This window comes from Ranitomeya variabilis, chromosome 7, assembly GCF_051348905.1.
Source record: "Ranitomeya variabilis isolate aRanVar5 chromosome 7, aRanVar5.hap1, whole genome shotgun sequence".
Classification (NCBI taxonomy): Eukaryota; Metazoa; Chordata; class Amphibia; order Anura; family Dendrobatidae; genus Ranitomeya; species Ranitomeya variabilis.
Genome location: NC_135238.1, coordinates 219643075 through 219659628, shown reverse-complemented (window position 1 = coordinate 219659628; position 16554 = coordinate 219643075). Strand labels below are relative to the sequence as shown.

Genomic DNA, 16554 nt, shown 5'->3' with positions numbered 1-16554 from the left:
ATAGATAGATGATAGATAATAGATAGATAGTAGATAGATGATTGATAATAGATAGATAGATGATAGATAATAGATAGATGATAGATAGATAGATGATAGATAGATGATAGATAGATAGATAGATAGATAGATAGATAATAGATAGATAGATAGATAGATAGATAGATAGATAGATAGATCGATAGATAAAAAGATGGATAAATAGATAATAGATGGATAATAGATAAATGATAAATAGATAATAGATAGTGAATAAATAATAGATAGATAGATAGATAGATAGATAATAGATGGATAGATAATAGATAGATAGATAGATAGATAGATAATAGATGGATAAATAGATAGATAATAGATAGATAATAGATAGATAGATAGATAGATAATAGATAGATAGATAGATAGATAGATAGATAGATAGATAGATAGATAGATGATTGATAATAGATAGATAGATAGATAGATAGTAGATAGATAGTAGATAGATGATTGATAATAGATAGATAGATAGATAGATAGTAGATAGATGATTGATAATAGATAGATAGATGATAGATAGATAGATGATAGATAATAGATAGATAGATAGATGATAGATAGATGATAGATAGAAGATAGATAGATAGATAGATAGATAGATAGATAGATAGATAGATAAAAAGATGGATAAATAGATAATAGATGGATAATAGATAGATGATAAATAGATAATAGATAGTGAATAAATAATAGATAGATAGATAGATAGATAGATAGATAGATAATAGATGGATAGATAATAGATAGATAGATAATAGATGGATAAATAGATAGATAATGATAGATAGATGATAGATAGATAATAGATAGATAATAGATAGATAGATAGATAATAGATAGATGGATAATAGAAAGATAGATAGATAGATAATGATAGATAGATGATAGATAGATAATAGATAGATAATAGATAGATAATAGATAGATGGATAATAGATAGATAAATAAATAGATTGACTTGAAGAAGGCTCACACAGAGCCCAAACATCGCATAATGGGTCATTAAAACAACCTTTTTTCGCACTATGATGGTGCGCTGCTTCTATTTTTCTATATATTACAAGGACTGGTATGTACCTAGGAGGCTTTGTACACAGTTATTTTTTCAAGGTGCTGTTCTTTGTTCCTTTTTTTCTAGTTAGATTGATTATGGATACAGTAGATGTATTAGATAGGTAATAGATAGATAGATAATAGATGATATATAGAGATGATAGATAGATAGATAAATATATAGATAGAAAATATATACAGACAATATGTATAAAGATATACAGTAGATACTGTAGATAGAGTGATCGCTCCAGGATCCGATTTAACTTTCTTAGGCTACTTTCACACTTGCGTCGGTACGGGTCTGTCACAATGCGTCGGGCCGACGTACCGACGGAACCTGTGAAATAACTGCAAGACGTGGGCAGCGGATGCAGTTTTACAACGCATCCGCTGCCCATTCTGCAGTCCGGGGAGAAGGGGGCGGAGTTTCGGCGACGCACAAAAAAAGTTACATGGAACGTTTTTTTGCGCCGATGGTTGGGCAAAACACCACGCACGACGGATGCGACGTGTGGCAATCCGTCACTAATGCAAGTCTATGGAGAAAAAACGCATCCTGTGGGCAACTTTGCAGGATGCGTTTTTTTCTCCAAAACCACGCATTGCGACATGCGTCACACGACGCTAGTGTGAAAGTAGCCTTAGTGTCCGCCCTAAAAGAACTGACAATATGTAATTATCAGGTAAAAGACTTTGGTGTTGCACTCAATGCCAAAGAAGTAGCTGCAAAAGCAACTTTTTTCCCCAGGAGCAATGCATGACCTATAAAACTTCCTATGCAGCTATTATGGTTCTCCTGACAAAGAGGTTGGTGCGACCGCGAAACACGTTGAGGATAAACCGCATCCATCCGAACACCACGGACTCTGGAATTCTTTGATTGTACCAGACTCCGCCATCCTGTCTCTTCCCCTATACCAGCTATCGGTATCCACAACCAGAAACCATATCCTTTCTTAGACGCTCTTTAAAGGTTCTCACACAGACAACCAGAGTTTTATCTGCACTGATGAAGGGCAAAAACCCCCAAACAGCATTCTTAGGATGGTTGTCTTTTCCTTTTGGGGAAGGATGTTAGGGTAAGTATTGTCAGTCACGTGGCCTGTTTAGCGGTTGGATATTGACTTCTAGGGTAGCTGCATTACTTTTTCTAGAGAGCTAATTTGCATGCCTTTTTCCCAAGAAGCATTGCAGTTCTTAGACCCGCTGGAAGTCTGCACTAGGTGAAGCAGTCCTCCCCCTTGTCACATGGTCAAAATTTTACTTTTAAATGTACCAAGAAGTTTACAGTATTTTTTCCTTTTTCCTTCTAGGAACGGTTTCAAGTAAAGAATCCTCCGCACACGTATATTCAGAAGCTGAAAGGATATCTAGACCCAGCAGTAACGAGAAAGGTAAGAGAATATTTCTGTCCGGTGCCATGAAATCCTTCAGATGATCCACGACCGCTCATACATCATATTCAGCAGAACCTGAGAAGGGGCCGTATAATGGAAAGTAAATGTCACACAGGCATCCAAAAACGGAGTTACAAAATGGAACCATTATTCCCAAATTCCTAAATTTGGCTTTTAACCAAGTGGTTGGGACGTCAAGAGGCCTTGCATCTGTATAAAAAAGACAAGAATTGGCAAAAATAACTGAGGAATATCTTATACTGTGACTTTACTGAAAAATAGGTGTAATTATTACCATGCAGGCATCCATATGTGCTCATATCCTGTGCTGATGTCTGAGAGGAGAGCTCGGGGAATCAGGTTCCCTTCATTCCAGTCTGATCAATCCTGTCTTGTGTCTACCATTCCTGTGTGCTGTGTTATTTTATAGACTTTTTCTTAAAGGGTGTCTGCATTTTCTCAAAGTAGTGGGAGGTCACTGGGGTGTTTGGGGGTCCCAGAGACCAAGCAGGCTTTGGTTCCTGCGCAAAGATGGATATGGTCGGGACTGTGATCTTGTGGGTACTGCCCAGTGTACCCATAAAATTACAACAGGGTCAGGATGTAATTCACATCCATTCCCACTGAAACCGCCGGGATTGGAGGTAATAATGATCTTGGCAATCTAAAGGGGTTGTCCGGTGAAAAGAAGTTGTCTTGTCACCTATCTACTTTTGGATCTGCACCATTTGATAAACTTTTAGAATGGAGTGACATTGTGCATACTCAACCACTAAACCTTTATTCCATTCATAATGGAGCGACAGTTCGCATGCTCCTCAACTACCCTTTTCTTCCCTTTATAATGGAGCGACAGCGCGTATGCTCGACCACTACCCCTTCATTCCCTTTATAATGGAGCGACCGTGTGTATGCTTGTCAACTACCACTTTATTCCCAATAGCAATAGTGCGCTTGCTTTACTTCTACCCTTTATTCCCTTTATAATAAAACGGCATGCTCATGCTCAACCACTACCCCTTTATTACATTTTTAATGAAGCGGCAGTGTGCATGCTTAACCATTAATCCATTCATCCTCTATGGGGTGGCTGAACTTTGCACTCGTCACTTTCTGTAGCAGCCCCAAAAAGAATGAATGCATTGGTGGTCGGGTGTACGACCTGCCCCTCCAATTTCTAACTGGGATAAAAATTTCCCATCTGGGATACAAATTCCCCATTCTTACGATCGATGTGGGTCCCCATGTTGGGACACAGACCAATCAGCAAGTTATCACCTATTATTTGGATAGTACATTGTTATTGATTGATTGATGGGTTGTAACTATTCTTTATATCCAACTACAAATTAAATATTTTCTGATAAGTTCATAGACAGTCTTACCATCACTCAAGACATACTTTATGCAAGTCTCTGGAAACTATATACTTTGGTAGATATATAGACGATGTTCTTGATACCACTTTACTTTTGTTTAATCCAATCTGTAAAGTACACTGCTCAAAAAAATAAAATGAACACTAAAATACAGCATCTTAGATATCACTGAATACAATTTTACAGTTGAAAATATTTATTCATTACATAGTGGAATTCGTTGAGAACAATAAAACATAAAAAATTATCACTGTAAATCATAAATACTGTAATATCCCATGGACATCTGGATTTGTAATGATACTCAAAAATCAAACACTAAAAACAAATTACAGGCTGATCCAACTTCATTAAAAATGTGTCAAGACCAGGAAATGATGCTCAGTAGTGTGTATGGCCTCCACGTGCCTGTATGACCTCTCTACAATGCCTGGGCATGCTCCTGAGGAGGCAGTGGATGTTCTCCTGAGGGATCTCCTCCCATACCTGGATTAAAGCATCAGTCAACTCCTGGACAGTCTGTGGTGCAACGTCGCATTGGTGGATGGAACGAGATGTGATGTTCCAGATGTGCTAGATTGGAATCAGGTCAGGGGAACTACCAGGCCAGTTTCTAGCATCAATGCCTTCATCATGAAGGAACTACTGACACACTTCAGCCACATGAGGCCTAGCATTGTCATGCACCAGAAGGAACCCAGGGCAAACCGCACCAGCATATGGTCTCACAATGGGTCTGAGAATCTCATCCCGGTACCTATTGGCAGTCAGGCTACTTCTGGCGAGCACATGGAGGGCTGTGTGGCCCTCCAAAGAAATGCCTCCCCACATTACTGACCCACTGCCAAACTGGTCATGCTGAAGGATGTTGCAGGCAGCAGAACATTCTCCATGGCGTCTCCAGACTCTGTCATGTCTGTCACATGTGCTCAGTGTGAACCTGCTTTCATCTGTGAAGAGCACAGGGCGCCAATGTCGAATCTGCCAATCTTGGTGTTCGCTGGAAAATGCCAATCACCCTGCGCAGTGTTGGGCTGTAAGCACAACAACCACTTGTGGACGTCAGGCCCTCATACCAACCTCATGGAGTCTTTTTCTGACAGTTTGAATAGACACATGGATATTAGTGGCCTGCTGGAGGTCGTTTTGCAGGGCTCTGGCACTGCTTCCTGTTCCTCCTTGCACAAAGGAGGAGGTAGCAGTCATGCTGCTGGGTTGTTGCCCTCCTACGGCCCCCTCCACGTCTCCTGGTGTAGTTACCTGTTTCCTGGTATCTGCTCCATGCTCTGGACACTGTGCTGACAGACACAGCTACCCTTCTTGCCACAGCTTGCATTGATGTGCCACCCTGGATGAGCTGCACTAACTGAACAACTTCTGTGGGTGTGTTGACACCGCCTCATGTTACTGTGCCTCTAGGGGTGAGAGCAATGACAAAATGGAAAAGTGACCAAAACAGCCAAAAAAGGATGAGAACAGAGAATTGGTCTGTGGTCACCTCCTGCAGGACCACTCAGTTATAGGGGTTGTCTTGCTAATTGACTATCATTTCTACATTTTGTCTGTTCCATTTGCACAACAGCAGGAGAAATTGATTCACAATCGGTGTTGCTTCATATCTGGACAGTTAGATATCACAGCAGTGTGATTGACTTGGAGTTACATTGTTTTGTTTAAGTGTTCCCTTTATTTTTTTGAGCAGTGTATAAGGAGATCTGGCTCAACCTTACACCACAACTATGTGACGTTTGGTTGGAAAACTAGGGATTTCATTCATATGGTTATATGTCTTAAAAGGGAAAATTGGCCGAGCGACAGAAACCCTTTTAAATTGAAGCCGGTTTCTACTTATTGAAGTGGTAAGGTGTTATTGTAGTTTTCCATGACCACTAACTGCTATGGAGTTTTGAGCAATTAGTTCTAGTATTAATGTTTCTTATGAAAACACAAGTATAATTCTTGTGAAGTTTATATATGGGCAGAAATCAGGCCGGGCCTTTTATTAATTACGCAGTTGTAAAAAGTTAAAATTGTCACGTTGTGTAATGTCTTGGTTTACCGACATTTCCGCGTAGTCTAAAACTTGTGCCGGTCGACCTTCTAGAAAGTCTTGTTGGTAAATGCTGTGACTGCTGAGTACCCCGACTTTGCAAGTGTTGCTCATGTCTGTGACTTTAGATTTTAGTGGTCAGGTCCCACTGATTTAGTCAGATCCACCAACAATCTAATGTGGAACTCTAGGTAGAAGGCGAGGATCCAATAGGTTGAATTTTTACCGATCCTATCCTATAAGCTACACTGGATTTTTTCTGATGGTTTCTTATCTCACTTCTGTCGAAATAATATATTTGATTCGGGGCAAATCATAGGTATCATAGGATCCTGCGGACCACTTATATAGACTCTTTCGGAAAGATAATATCAAAATACTATTCACTCTTTCGATTCCCTTTTAGTAGGGTCTCCACCAGGGTTGTACGTGTGGTCACCATTGTCACTACAGGTTCTCCACCAGAGAATGATTACGAGAAAGGCACCACCATCGACATCTTCAGGGAACACTAGCCAGACATCTGCCATTTTATCTGACTTGCTGCATTAAGGTTTGGAATGACCTGATTAACGAACTCTAAACCTGGAATGATTTGACTTTGCAAATATTTACCCTGGTATGAAACTTGGAGATAAAGCCCCCCTACAAATTAGCTATAATTGACCAAAGCTTCAAATTTCAATGGGACTGGACTATCATCTGATGTGTATGGGGCCTACCGAACCTCTGCTATAGATGATGATGGAGGGGAGAAGGTTCAGGCCATTAGAATTTCAAGGTCGATCCTTTTGTTTTCAAGGCAGTGTCAGGTAGCGGCTTTCTCCCGTTGGAAAACACATGAACGCTCGGCCCAGCTCCCGTTTGTATGGTACATTCGGGAGAGATAGGTGTCAGTTTTGGTGTTCGCCAACCGTTATTGCATGTGTAAGGCCAACCAAGAAGTTCCATTAAATTATTTACTCTGTAATCCCTCCTATCTTTGTAATGATTTGTAAGTGGATTAAAATACTTTGTGATCCCCGATTTTCCTGGTTTACAGCACCGCTACGGTCGTCTTTTGGACCACGTGACCGCTATGTTGCTTTGTCCACTGTATGGAGCCATCATAAGGCTATGATCCACAGAACGAGGATACATAGACTTACATTGAGAAAATGTCTTACACTCCACGCATAAACCTTGCCTGAGTCGGTTACTCTGTTTTCAGGTCACGTGGGTCCCATAGACAATGAATGGCGCTCCGATCGCTCATGCGTGCTGCTATTTTGTTTTGGTCATTTTTTATTCTTCATGAATACTATAGACAATGAGTGTTTCTTCAGCTGCTGTCTCATTCATTGTCCAAGGGATTGACATATATAGCTAAATCCTTGGCTTATTTTTGTGAGTCCCGTGAGCGGCGCTTTGGCCCACATGTGCGCTCTTGTTCTGTTCATTGTCTGAGGGACTAAATTGAGATGTCAAAATGCGTGAGTCCATTAGACAATGAATGCAGCACCAGTTGCGCATGTGCCCTCTTGTTCTGTTCATTGTCTAAGGAATTGATGGAGATAGCTAAGTACTTGGCTTGTGTTTGTGAACCCTATAGACAATGAGTGGAGCTTGGCTGCGCATGGGTGCTGTTGTTTCATTCATTGTCTATGGGTCTGATGGAGTTTGCTGTTTTTGACTTGTTTTCGTGAGTCCCATAGATAATGAGTGGAGCTCCTGCTGCACATGCGCGCTATTATTCTGTTCATTGTCTAAGAGACTGATGAAAATAGCTAAGTATTTGGTTTGCCTTTATGAATCTTATAGTCAATGAGTTGAGCTTTGGACGCACTTTCTTGCTGCTATTTCATTCATTGTCTAAGGGACTGATGGATATAGCTAAGTACTTGGATTGTCTGTGTGAGTCCTTTAGGTAATAAGGAGCACCAGTTGCGCATGCACAACTTGTACTCCTTAAATACGGTGGGGCGGGGGGCACGGGATCCCTTTTCCATTGAGAAGCTATCCCCAAACCTGTGGATAGGTGATAACTTTTAAGCATTCAGTCCTTAATATTACAAACCATCCAATTCCATCAGTCACCTTCAAATATCGTTCTACTCGTCTTCTTTTTCTTCAGAAGTTTCGGAGGCGAGTACAGGAGTCCACTCAGGTTCTACGAGAACTGGAAATCTCTTTGAGGACAAACCACATAGGGTAAGAAAATGTGCAGATTTTTTTTTTCTATTTTTTTGATTGACAGATTTGACATTTCCTTCTGTTAATTGCACTTAGTACAGGTCTGCTGTCTGCAGGCTGCGGATCTGCCTCTGCCGTATACCTAGTAATTACATCTACTAGGCTTTATAAGGCGTAGAAGCGCCGGTTTGATGTCGCCAGATTGGTGAGCTCAGCAGTTTTCGGTGCCAAAGAGAGAAGGAGATTGGATTTGGGTGCCCGCTCGCGCCTGGTTATGTTAACCATCTGTGAGCGGTTTTCTATAAGCGAGAACATTATAAATTTAGTGAAATGGAAAAACCACGTCTTCAAATAAAGTTATTTTTAGCTAAAAACCACAAAGTTTAGTCTACTCTTTCCATAGAAATGATCACGCTGCTGCAAGTACGATCCATTCATCATTACTGTTACATTAGTTACCGGCCAATCGCTAAAATACAATTATTAAAAAGGAGAAGTCTCTATAATAAGAGTCCTATGATCGCCTCATTCCATATCGCGATCCTTCCTGATGATCAACTAAACCGTTGAGGTCCATAAAAAAAATCAAATACTGCAAATTTAGGGAGATATTTTGCCATTTTTCTTGGATAGTTCGCTAAAGGAATTGACCAGAGAGAAAAAGGTATCTGCAAATTTTACAGAAATTGCCCTATTCTTGATTATTAGTTGTGTCTGATATTTTAGGTCAGCCCTACTTAAGTAAATGGGATCAGAACTGCAATACCAGATACATACTATGGGCAGGGGTGGCGCTGTTTTCCGAAAAATAAAAAAAAACACTCTATTGTTGGCCCAACATCTAATTGGATAAAGGATGATACTTGTCTAATATAGTGAGTGACCCAGTGATTATACCTTAACTGTTTGAAGATACTGTATCTTGAATCCTGTAGATCCCTTAAAGAGGACCTGTCGCTTGTCATAAATACGTATTCCTTATACCTGGTGTAAATGCCAATTTTCTTCTGAATCCGACGTTGTTTTTATTTTCTTCCTACGCCTCTCCGTTCCTGAGATATGACTCCCTCTTACCTGATCTTGTTGTTAGCCAAGAGGGTGTGATCCTTATAAATACTCCCACAGATAGTTTTGGGACCACGCCCCCTTGATTAACAAGATTAAATATAGATATAAGGAAGAGGAGGCCATATCTCGGGAACGGAGAGGCCCTGGAACAAAATAAAAACAACGCCGGATTCAGGAGAACAGCGGCATTTACACCAACTGAAAGAATTAAATATTAATGGCAAGTGAATAGTCCTCCTTAAAGGGGGGTTCTCATCTTGAAAGGGGACTGCATATCGCTCGGATATTCCACCACTTCATGATCGATGGAAACCTACTTTGGTGTTGAATCCCTTTTAATGTCTCCTCCTTACGTGGTGGCGCCTTGGCCAACTGGTTGTACTGTTTGGCACTTCTCCTGCACTAATGTACACTTCGGCCCCTTTAGTTCCAGGAATGGTGGGGGCCCAAGAGATCTGACCTTTACCAATCATCTCCAAAGTGAGGGCATACCCTAGTGATATGCTGTCTCTGTACAAGATGAGAGCGTCCCTTTAAAGGACAGCGGCATTGGTGGTATACAAATGGTAAGTCTTAAAGGGGTTGTCTACTACTAAAACAATCCCTTCTCATTTTTCATATTTGGCCCCATTAAAATATAAACACGTATACTCACCTCCGGTGCCGGCACCATTCCAGCGGCACTTGACCTCCATGGGGCTCACGTGAGGTTGTCACTAGTTATGAGCGAACGTGCTGGGATAAGGTGTTATCTGAGCATGCTCATGTGTTAACCGAGTGCCTTCGGTGTGTTCGAAAAATATGGTGGAGTCCCCGATCCTGCATGTTTCGCAGATGTTTGACAGTCACAACACATGCATGGATTGCCTAACAGACAGACAATCCCTGCATGTGTTGCTGTTGTCGAACAGCAGGCGGAGGGGACTCGAACATATTTTTCAAGCATGCTGAAGTCACTCAGTTAGCACCTGAGCATGCTCATATAACACCTCATCGGAGCATGTTCACTTATCACTAGTTATGTCACGAGAGCCTTGTGCTCAGTCAGTGCTGACATCACTGTCCGCGCCTTTGGACAAATCGAACATCAAGAGGAAGTCAGAGAGCAGCCGCCACCCTGACTTCCGGGTGATGCTCAGTACGTCCGCAGGCGAGGAAAGTAAAGCCTGCGCTGTTTGGGTGCAGGGCTCACATGACTTAACAACCACACGAGAGCGCCAGGAAGTGCCAACACTGCTGGAACGGCACCAGCACTAAGGTGAGTAGAGGTGTTTTTATTTTAAAGGGGCCAAACATGAGGAATGACAATTGGTTGTCCTAGTAGTGGACAACCCCTTTAAAGAAGGATCAGGGATTATTCAAAAAGAACAACCCTTTTAATTCACGTAAGACCACCCCAGCAAAAAGCCGGAGTGACGTGCTTAGGCTATACTTGACATCTGCTCTGTCTCTGGTATATTTTTCTATCTCACCATACTTCTTGGGCACTTAGAAATTAAGAATAATATTAAAATCTGGCTACTTTTAATTATTCATGAAAGTATATTATTCAGTGTACTGTATCTATTGCCTAATTACAAATATACATATTCACTCCAACAGTAATGCCTGACTTCAGTGACCCAAAGGCAAAAAAGTGTGTGTGCGTATATATATATATATATATATATATATATATATATATATACTGTATATATATAAAGCATGCATATAAAAATAAAATATGAAACAACAAAAAAGAAGCGTATTTTGGGTATAAATAAGCAGGATGTGTGGTGATGTCTGCTGATCTGTGATACTCCTCAGCTAAAGAGTTACAGAACGTCATGGGTCCTCGCTGGTATTTATAGTCGGGCACTGCCAGGCAGCAAAGCAAAAATTCTGGACAAAATGTGAACTTTGAACTGTATAAAAGACATCAGAATTCCGCAGTCCTTTGGCCTTCTAGTCATAGACACGCCATTCAAAGTCTGATCAAAAACTTCCATAGTCCCGAATCTTTGGTGTAACGGCAGCTGTGTAGACCTACTTCTCGATTATTGTGCCTAATGAATTGGTCATTATTCTGTATTTTTAGGTGTTAAATTCCAATTTTGCAGTAAATTTCTATCCCAGAAATGATTAATGAGAATTATTTTTTTGGGGGACAGATGGGTGAGAGAATTTTTGAATGAAGAGAACAAGGGTCTGGATGTCCTTGTGGAATACCTCTCTTTTGCACAATACGCGGTCACGTGAGTATCAACTCTATCCTCAAAGATACTTGTACCCCATAAATGTTGGACATACAACTACTATGGTGCCCGGTGTAAGAGTCGGACCAGTGTCTTCTGGCCCTATAGGGCTGCGCAGGGCTCCAGGACGATATTAAAGGTGTATTTTCAAGTTTGAAAGGTATCCCCTTATCCACAATAGCTGGAGGTCCGATGGCTGCGGCGGCAGAGAATCGGACCTCTGAAGAGCCCTGGATCAATAGAGTGGTGGTCGATCATGCGCACTGCCGCTCTTACCACTCTTAATGGAAGTGCCGGTGACTGCGAAGTGCTACGCTCAGCAATCTTCGGCACTCATATCAGAATCAATGGAGCAGTAGTGCTCATGATCGGCCTCCACATCATCATCAAAGTTATCCTCTATCATGTGGATACCTTCAAACTTGAGAATACCTCTTAGGGGTAGATGGCAAGAGACAACTTTAATGTTTCTTCATTGCCTTGGAAGCAAAAAGATGGCGAGTTAAGGTATTAGAATGGATGGCTACCGGTTATATTTTTGTTTTTGCCAAGAGGTCCCCCTTTCGAATTTGCTTTAGTCATCTACTTTAATTGCCATCTTTTATTGTCTTATTTTCTGCAAGAAAATTATTTTTTTTCATTGGAGACCCAAATCTAGTGCATTCGCCTTACCCTGTGTAGGAATTACCCAACACGGAACTTCATTTTAGGCCCTTATATATGATTAGTAGTCCTCTACATACCTGATTCCTGATTAGTAATCTTTTTCTGCATTTTAGACCATCAAGAAATTTTACACTTTTTTTTGCTAATAAATTATTCAATTTCTCAACTGATTTTAAAATGAATATCCCTAAATGAAATGTATTTCTTATTCTCCCTTCTAGTATTCTTTTCCCCAAAACTGCCGTGATGGAAAAATTCCGTCGTAATAGAATTACTAACATTTGGAAATGGCAGACGGCACAAAGGGCCTCTTGTGTGCTGATAATTGTGTATGAGTAAACACGACCTGACGTGCCATTTCTTGGTCACTGGGACTGAGGCACAATTAATTAGTGAAAATCTAATAAAGTTCTGTGCTTTATCTAATTTATCTATTACCCTCTTCCTTGTAGGAGAGAATGAAGGAGCGACAACTCGCATCCTCTTAAGGCTTGAGATCACTACAGCACCGATGATGCGGCCAAAGATCGTTGTATGCCATGACTACATTGCAGCCTAGTGCAAGTGGATGGGGTTTCATTGCGACCCCCAAAGTATCACAGCCGCAACAAGCTAGTTGCAAAAAATCAAACTAGTTTTCATTTTTTTGGCAACTTGCTTGCTCTGGTACCTTGAGGGTCCCAATGCAACCCCATTTATTAGCATTATTCTACGGCATACAGCCATCGTTGGCCAAAGGTCCATGGCGAAAGTCACCATGTGGCCCCAGCCTAAAGAACAAAAAAATGAAGCTGATATTGCATGGAAAAGCCATTAATGTATTCAAAGGGGTCAAGGAAGCTGAGATACGGGAAGCTGATTGCTGAAGCAGAATTTTCTAAACCCAATGAATGGGAGGGCATCATCAAACAACTTCTCATATCTTAGTCTCCTGGACCCCTGTGAGTATTTCATACACCAAAGTTGTCAAAAGTAACATAATGAAAAAAGTTTCCGATTTCTTCATTTTTTATTTACGCTCAGGTTTGACTTTGAAAGTCTGGAAAATAATGTAGAAAACAACGTTGATAAATCGAAACATTGGAGTCGTTCGATTGAAGACCTACATAGAGGAAGCAATCTACCGTCACCCGTTGGAAATAGTATTACACGCTCGGGCAGACATTCCACCTTACGGTATGTAGTAGTAGTGCGGTTGTTTGTCATCGTTGGAGTCCGAGATATTAGGTCTGTTGGACGTTAAGTTCACAATTTTATCACTTTACCAGAACCTGACACTACATAGGATATTTAGAAATCATTGAGTGGTTTCCTCTATTCAAGCCCCCACTTTATCAGCCACAATGGAGGGTTGGGTGAATTGGGCATGGCCATGGATTACTTCTTGTTTCCGAACATCATGTCAATGATGTAGCATGGGGCAGCTACCCTGGGTGCTAAATTATTTGGGGGTACAAATTTTTTCCCTTATGTCTGTGATTATGGTTAGGGCTAGGGCTGGGGTAATAAAATAGTGCTATTAAGAAAAAAGACTTAAAAAATGTAATAAAAGATAAAAAAAATATAACTATAACTTTCTATTTTAAAAGCTATATGTAGGATTTCAGCAAAAAGCAGAAGAGAAATACAGGGTCAACAGGCAAACAATAATTACATAAGTATTTTCTTACAATACAATAGACAAATAGATTGAATACTGGACTGGTGGAAGAGACTTAGGGGGTACCAACCATCCATGGGTTATGGGTAACAAAGTATTTGCCTTGCCCTGGACAGTAGCCAACGCTACTCTACTGCATCATGCTTTTATCTGCCAATTCTATTCACTTTCAATGACGGTGCAATATCAGTTCTTCCTACTTTAGTTTATCAGATTCCAAAAATTTTCCGCTGACCAAGCTCTTTTCTGCCACTATCTTGTTTTCATTGTACTGTGTTCCTTGTGATTTAGTATCTCAGGTTCTAGAACAGAGGAGCAATATTTCCTTTTCTATTACCCCATAGATCAAGTGCTTCCTTCTTTGATAATCACTGGTTAATGCTCCAGTTCTTCACATCCATTGACTAAGGTCTCCAAGCCCTGGTGTCTTGTGGTTTAGTATTCTAAAGTTGACTTTATATTTTTAGATTATTATTTGCCAAACCTGCCAATTTTGGTGGGATTGGCTGACAATCTAATGTACTGTATATGAAGGTCGTATAGTACTACCAGCCCTGGTGTTAATCTTTGGTGTCTGTTGGTTTAGTATTATCAGCCTGGTACTGGTGGTTTAGCCTTGGTGAATTAGATGTCTAGTTCCTGGTGTCTGATGGTTTACTACTATCAGCGCTGGTGATTATTGGCTCAGCCTTGGTGGCGTAAAAACCTAGTACATGGTATTTGATAGTTTAGTACTCCTAGCCCTGTTACTGGTCATTTAGCCTTGGTGGATTAGAGACCGAGTCCCTGGTGGTTTAGTACTCGTAGTTCTGGAGTTTGGTGGTTTCGCCTTGGTGGATTAGAGACCTATTTCCTGGTGTCTGATGGTTTACTAATATCAGCCCTGATCACTATTGGTTTACCCTTGGTGGATTTGAGGCCAAGTCTCTTGTGTCTGGTGGTTTAGTACTACTAGCCTTGGTACTAGTTGTTTCTCCTTGGTGAATTAGTGGCCTATTCTCTTGTGGCTGGTGGTTTAGTACTATCGCTCTTGGTACTGGGGGTTTATCCTCTGTGGATTGGAGGTTTAGTCCATGGTGTCTGTTGGTTTAGTACTATCAGCCTCGGAGACTCTTGGTTTAGCCCTGTTGTATTAGAGGTCTAGTCCCTGGTGTCTGGTGGTTTAGTACTATCAGCCTCGGAGACTATTGGTTTAGCCCTAATGTATTAGAGGTCTAGTCCCTGGTGTCTGGTGGTTTAGTACTATCAGCCTCGGAGACTATTGGTTTAGCCCTGGTGTATTAGAGGTCTAGTCCCTGGTGTTCGGTGGTTTAGTACTATCAGCCTCGGAGACTATTGGTTTAGCCCTGGTGTATTAGAGGTCTAGTCCCTGGTGTCTGGTGGTTTAGTACTATCAGCCTCGGAGACTATTGGTTTAGCCCTGGTGTATTAGAGGTCTAGTCCCTGGTGTCTGGTGGTTTAGTACTATCAGCCTCGAATACTATTGGTTTAGCCCTGGTGTATTAGAGGTCTAGTCCCTGGTGTTCGGTGGTTTAGTACTATCAGCCTCGGAGACTATTGGTTTAGCCCTGGTGTATTAGAGGTCTAGTCCCTGGTGTCTGGTGGTTTAGTACTATCAGCCTCGGAGACTATTGGTTTAGCCCTGGTGTATTAGAGGTCTAGTCCCTGGTGTCTGGTGGTTTAGTACTATCAGCCTCGGATACTATTGGTTTAGCCCTGGTGTATTAGAGGTCTAGTCCCTGGTGTTCGGTGGTTTAGTACTATCAGCCTCGGAGACTATTGGTTTAGCCCTGGTGTATTAGAGGTCTAGTCCCTGGTGTCTGGTGGTTTAGTACTATCAGCCTCGGATACTATTGGTTTAGCCCTGGTGTATTAGAGGTCTAGTCCCTGGTGTTCGGTGGTTTAGTACTATCAGCCTCGGAGACTATTGGTTTAGCCCTGGTGTATTAGAGGTCTAGTCCCTGGTGTTCGGTGGTTTAGTACTATCAGCCTCGGAGACTCTTGGTTTAGCCCTGTTGTATTAGAGGTCTAGTCCCTGGTGTCTGGTGGTTTAGTACTATCAGCCTCGGATACTATTGGTTTAGCCCTGGTGTATTAGAGGTCTAGTCCCTGGTGTTCGGTGGTTTAGTACTATCAGCCTCGGAGACTATTGGTTTAGCCCTGGTGTATTAGAGGTCTAGTCCCTGGTGTCTGGTGGTTTAGTACTATCAGCCTCGGAGACTATTGGTTTAGCCCTGGTGTATTAGAGGTCTAGTCCCTGGTGTCTGGTGGTTTAGTACTATCAGCCTCGGAGACTATTGGTTTAGCCCTGGTGTATTAGAGGTTTAGTCCCTGGTGTCTGGTGGTTTAGTACTATCAGCCTCGGAGACTATTGGTTTAGCCCTGGTGTATTAGAGGTCTAGTCCCTGGTGTCTGGTGGTTTAGTACTATCAGCCTCGGAGACTATTGGTTTAGCCCTGGTGTATTAGAGGTTTAGTCCCTGGTGTCTGGTGGTTTAGTACTATCAGCCTCGGAGACTATTGGTTTAGCCCTGGTGTATTAGAGGTCTAGTCCCTGGTGTCTGGTGGTTTAGTACTATCAGCCTCGGAGACTATTGGTTTAGCCCTGGTGTATTAGAGGTCTAGTCCCTGGTGTCTGGTGGTTTAGTACTATCAGCCTCGGAGACTATTGGTTTAGCCCTGGTGTATTAGAGGTCTAGTCCCTGGTGTCTGGTGGTTTAGTACTATCAGCCTCGGAGACTATTGGTTTAGCCCTGGTGTATTAGAGGTTTAGTCCCTGGTGTCTGGTGGTTTAGTACTATCAGCCTCGGAGACTATTGGTTTAGCCCTGGTGT

At 41.6% G+C, this 16554-nt stretch overlaps 1 protein-coding gene across 7 annotated transcripts in view; it reads left to right on the top strand.

The window, feature by feature from the left end:
* Positions 1-16554, top strand: part of FMNL2 (formin like 2) — a 215463-nt gene that overhangs the window by 138661 nt on the left and 60248 nt on the right. For all 7 annotated transcript variants that reach the window (XM_077272952.1, XM_077272949.1, XM_077272954.1 and 4 more), the window contains exons 3-6: positions 2409-2489; positions 8035-8111; positions 11312-11395; positions 13085-13237. In XM_077272952.1, the coding sequence (XP_077129067.1) occupies positions 2409-2489; positions 8035-8111; positions 11312-11395; positions 13085-13237 (395 nt within the window). The remainder of the gene's footprint in view (positions 1-2408; positions 2490-8034; positions 8112-11311; positions 11396-13084; positions 13238-16554) is intronic.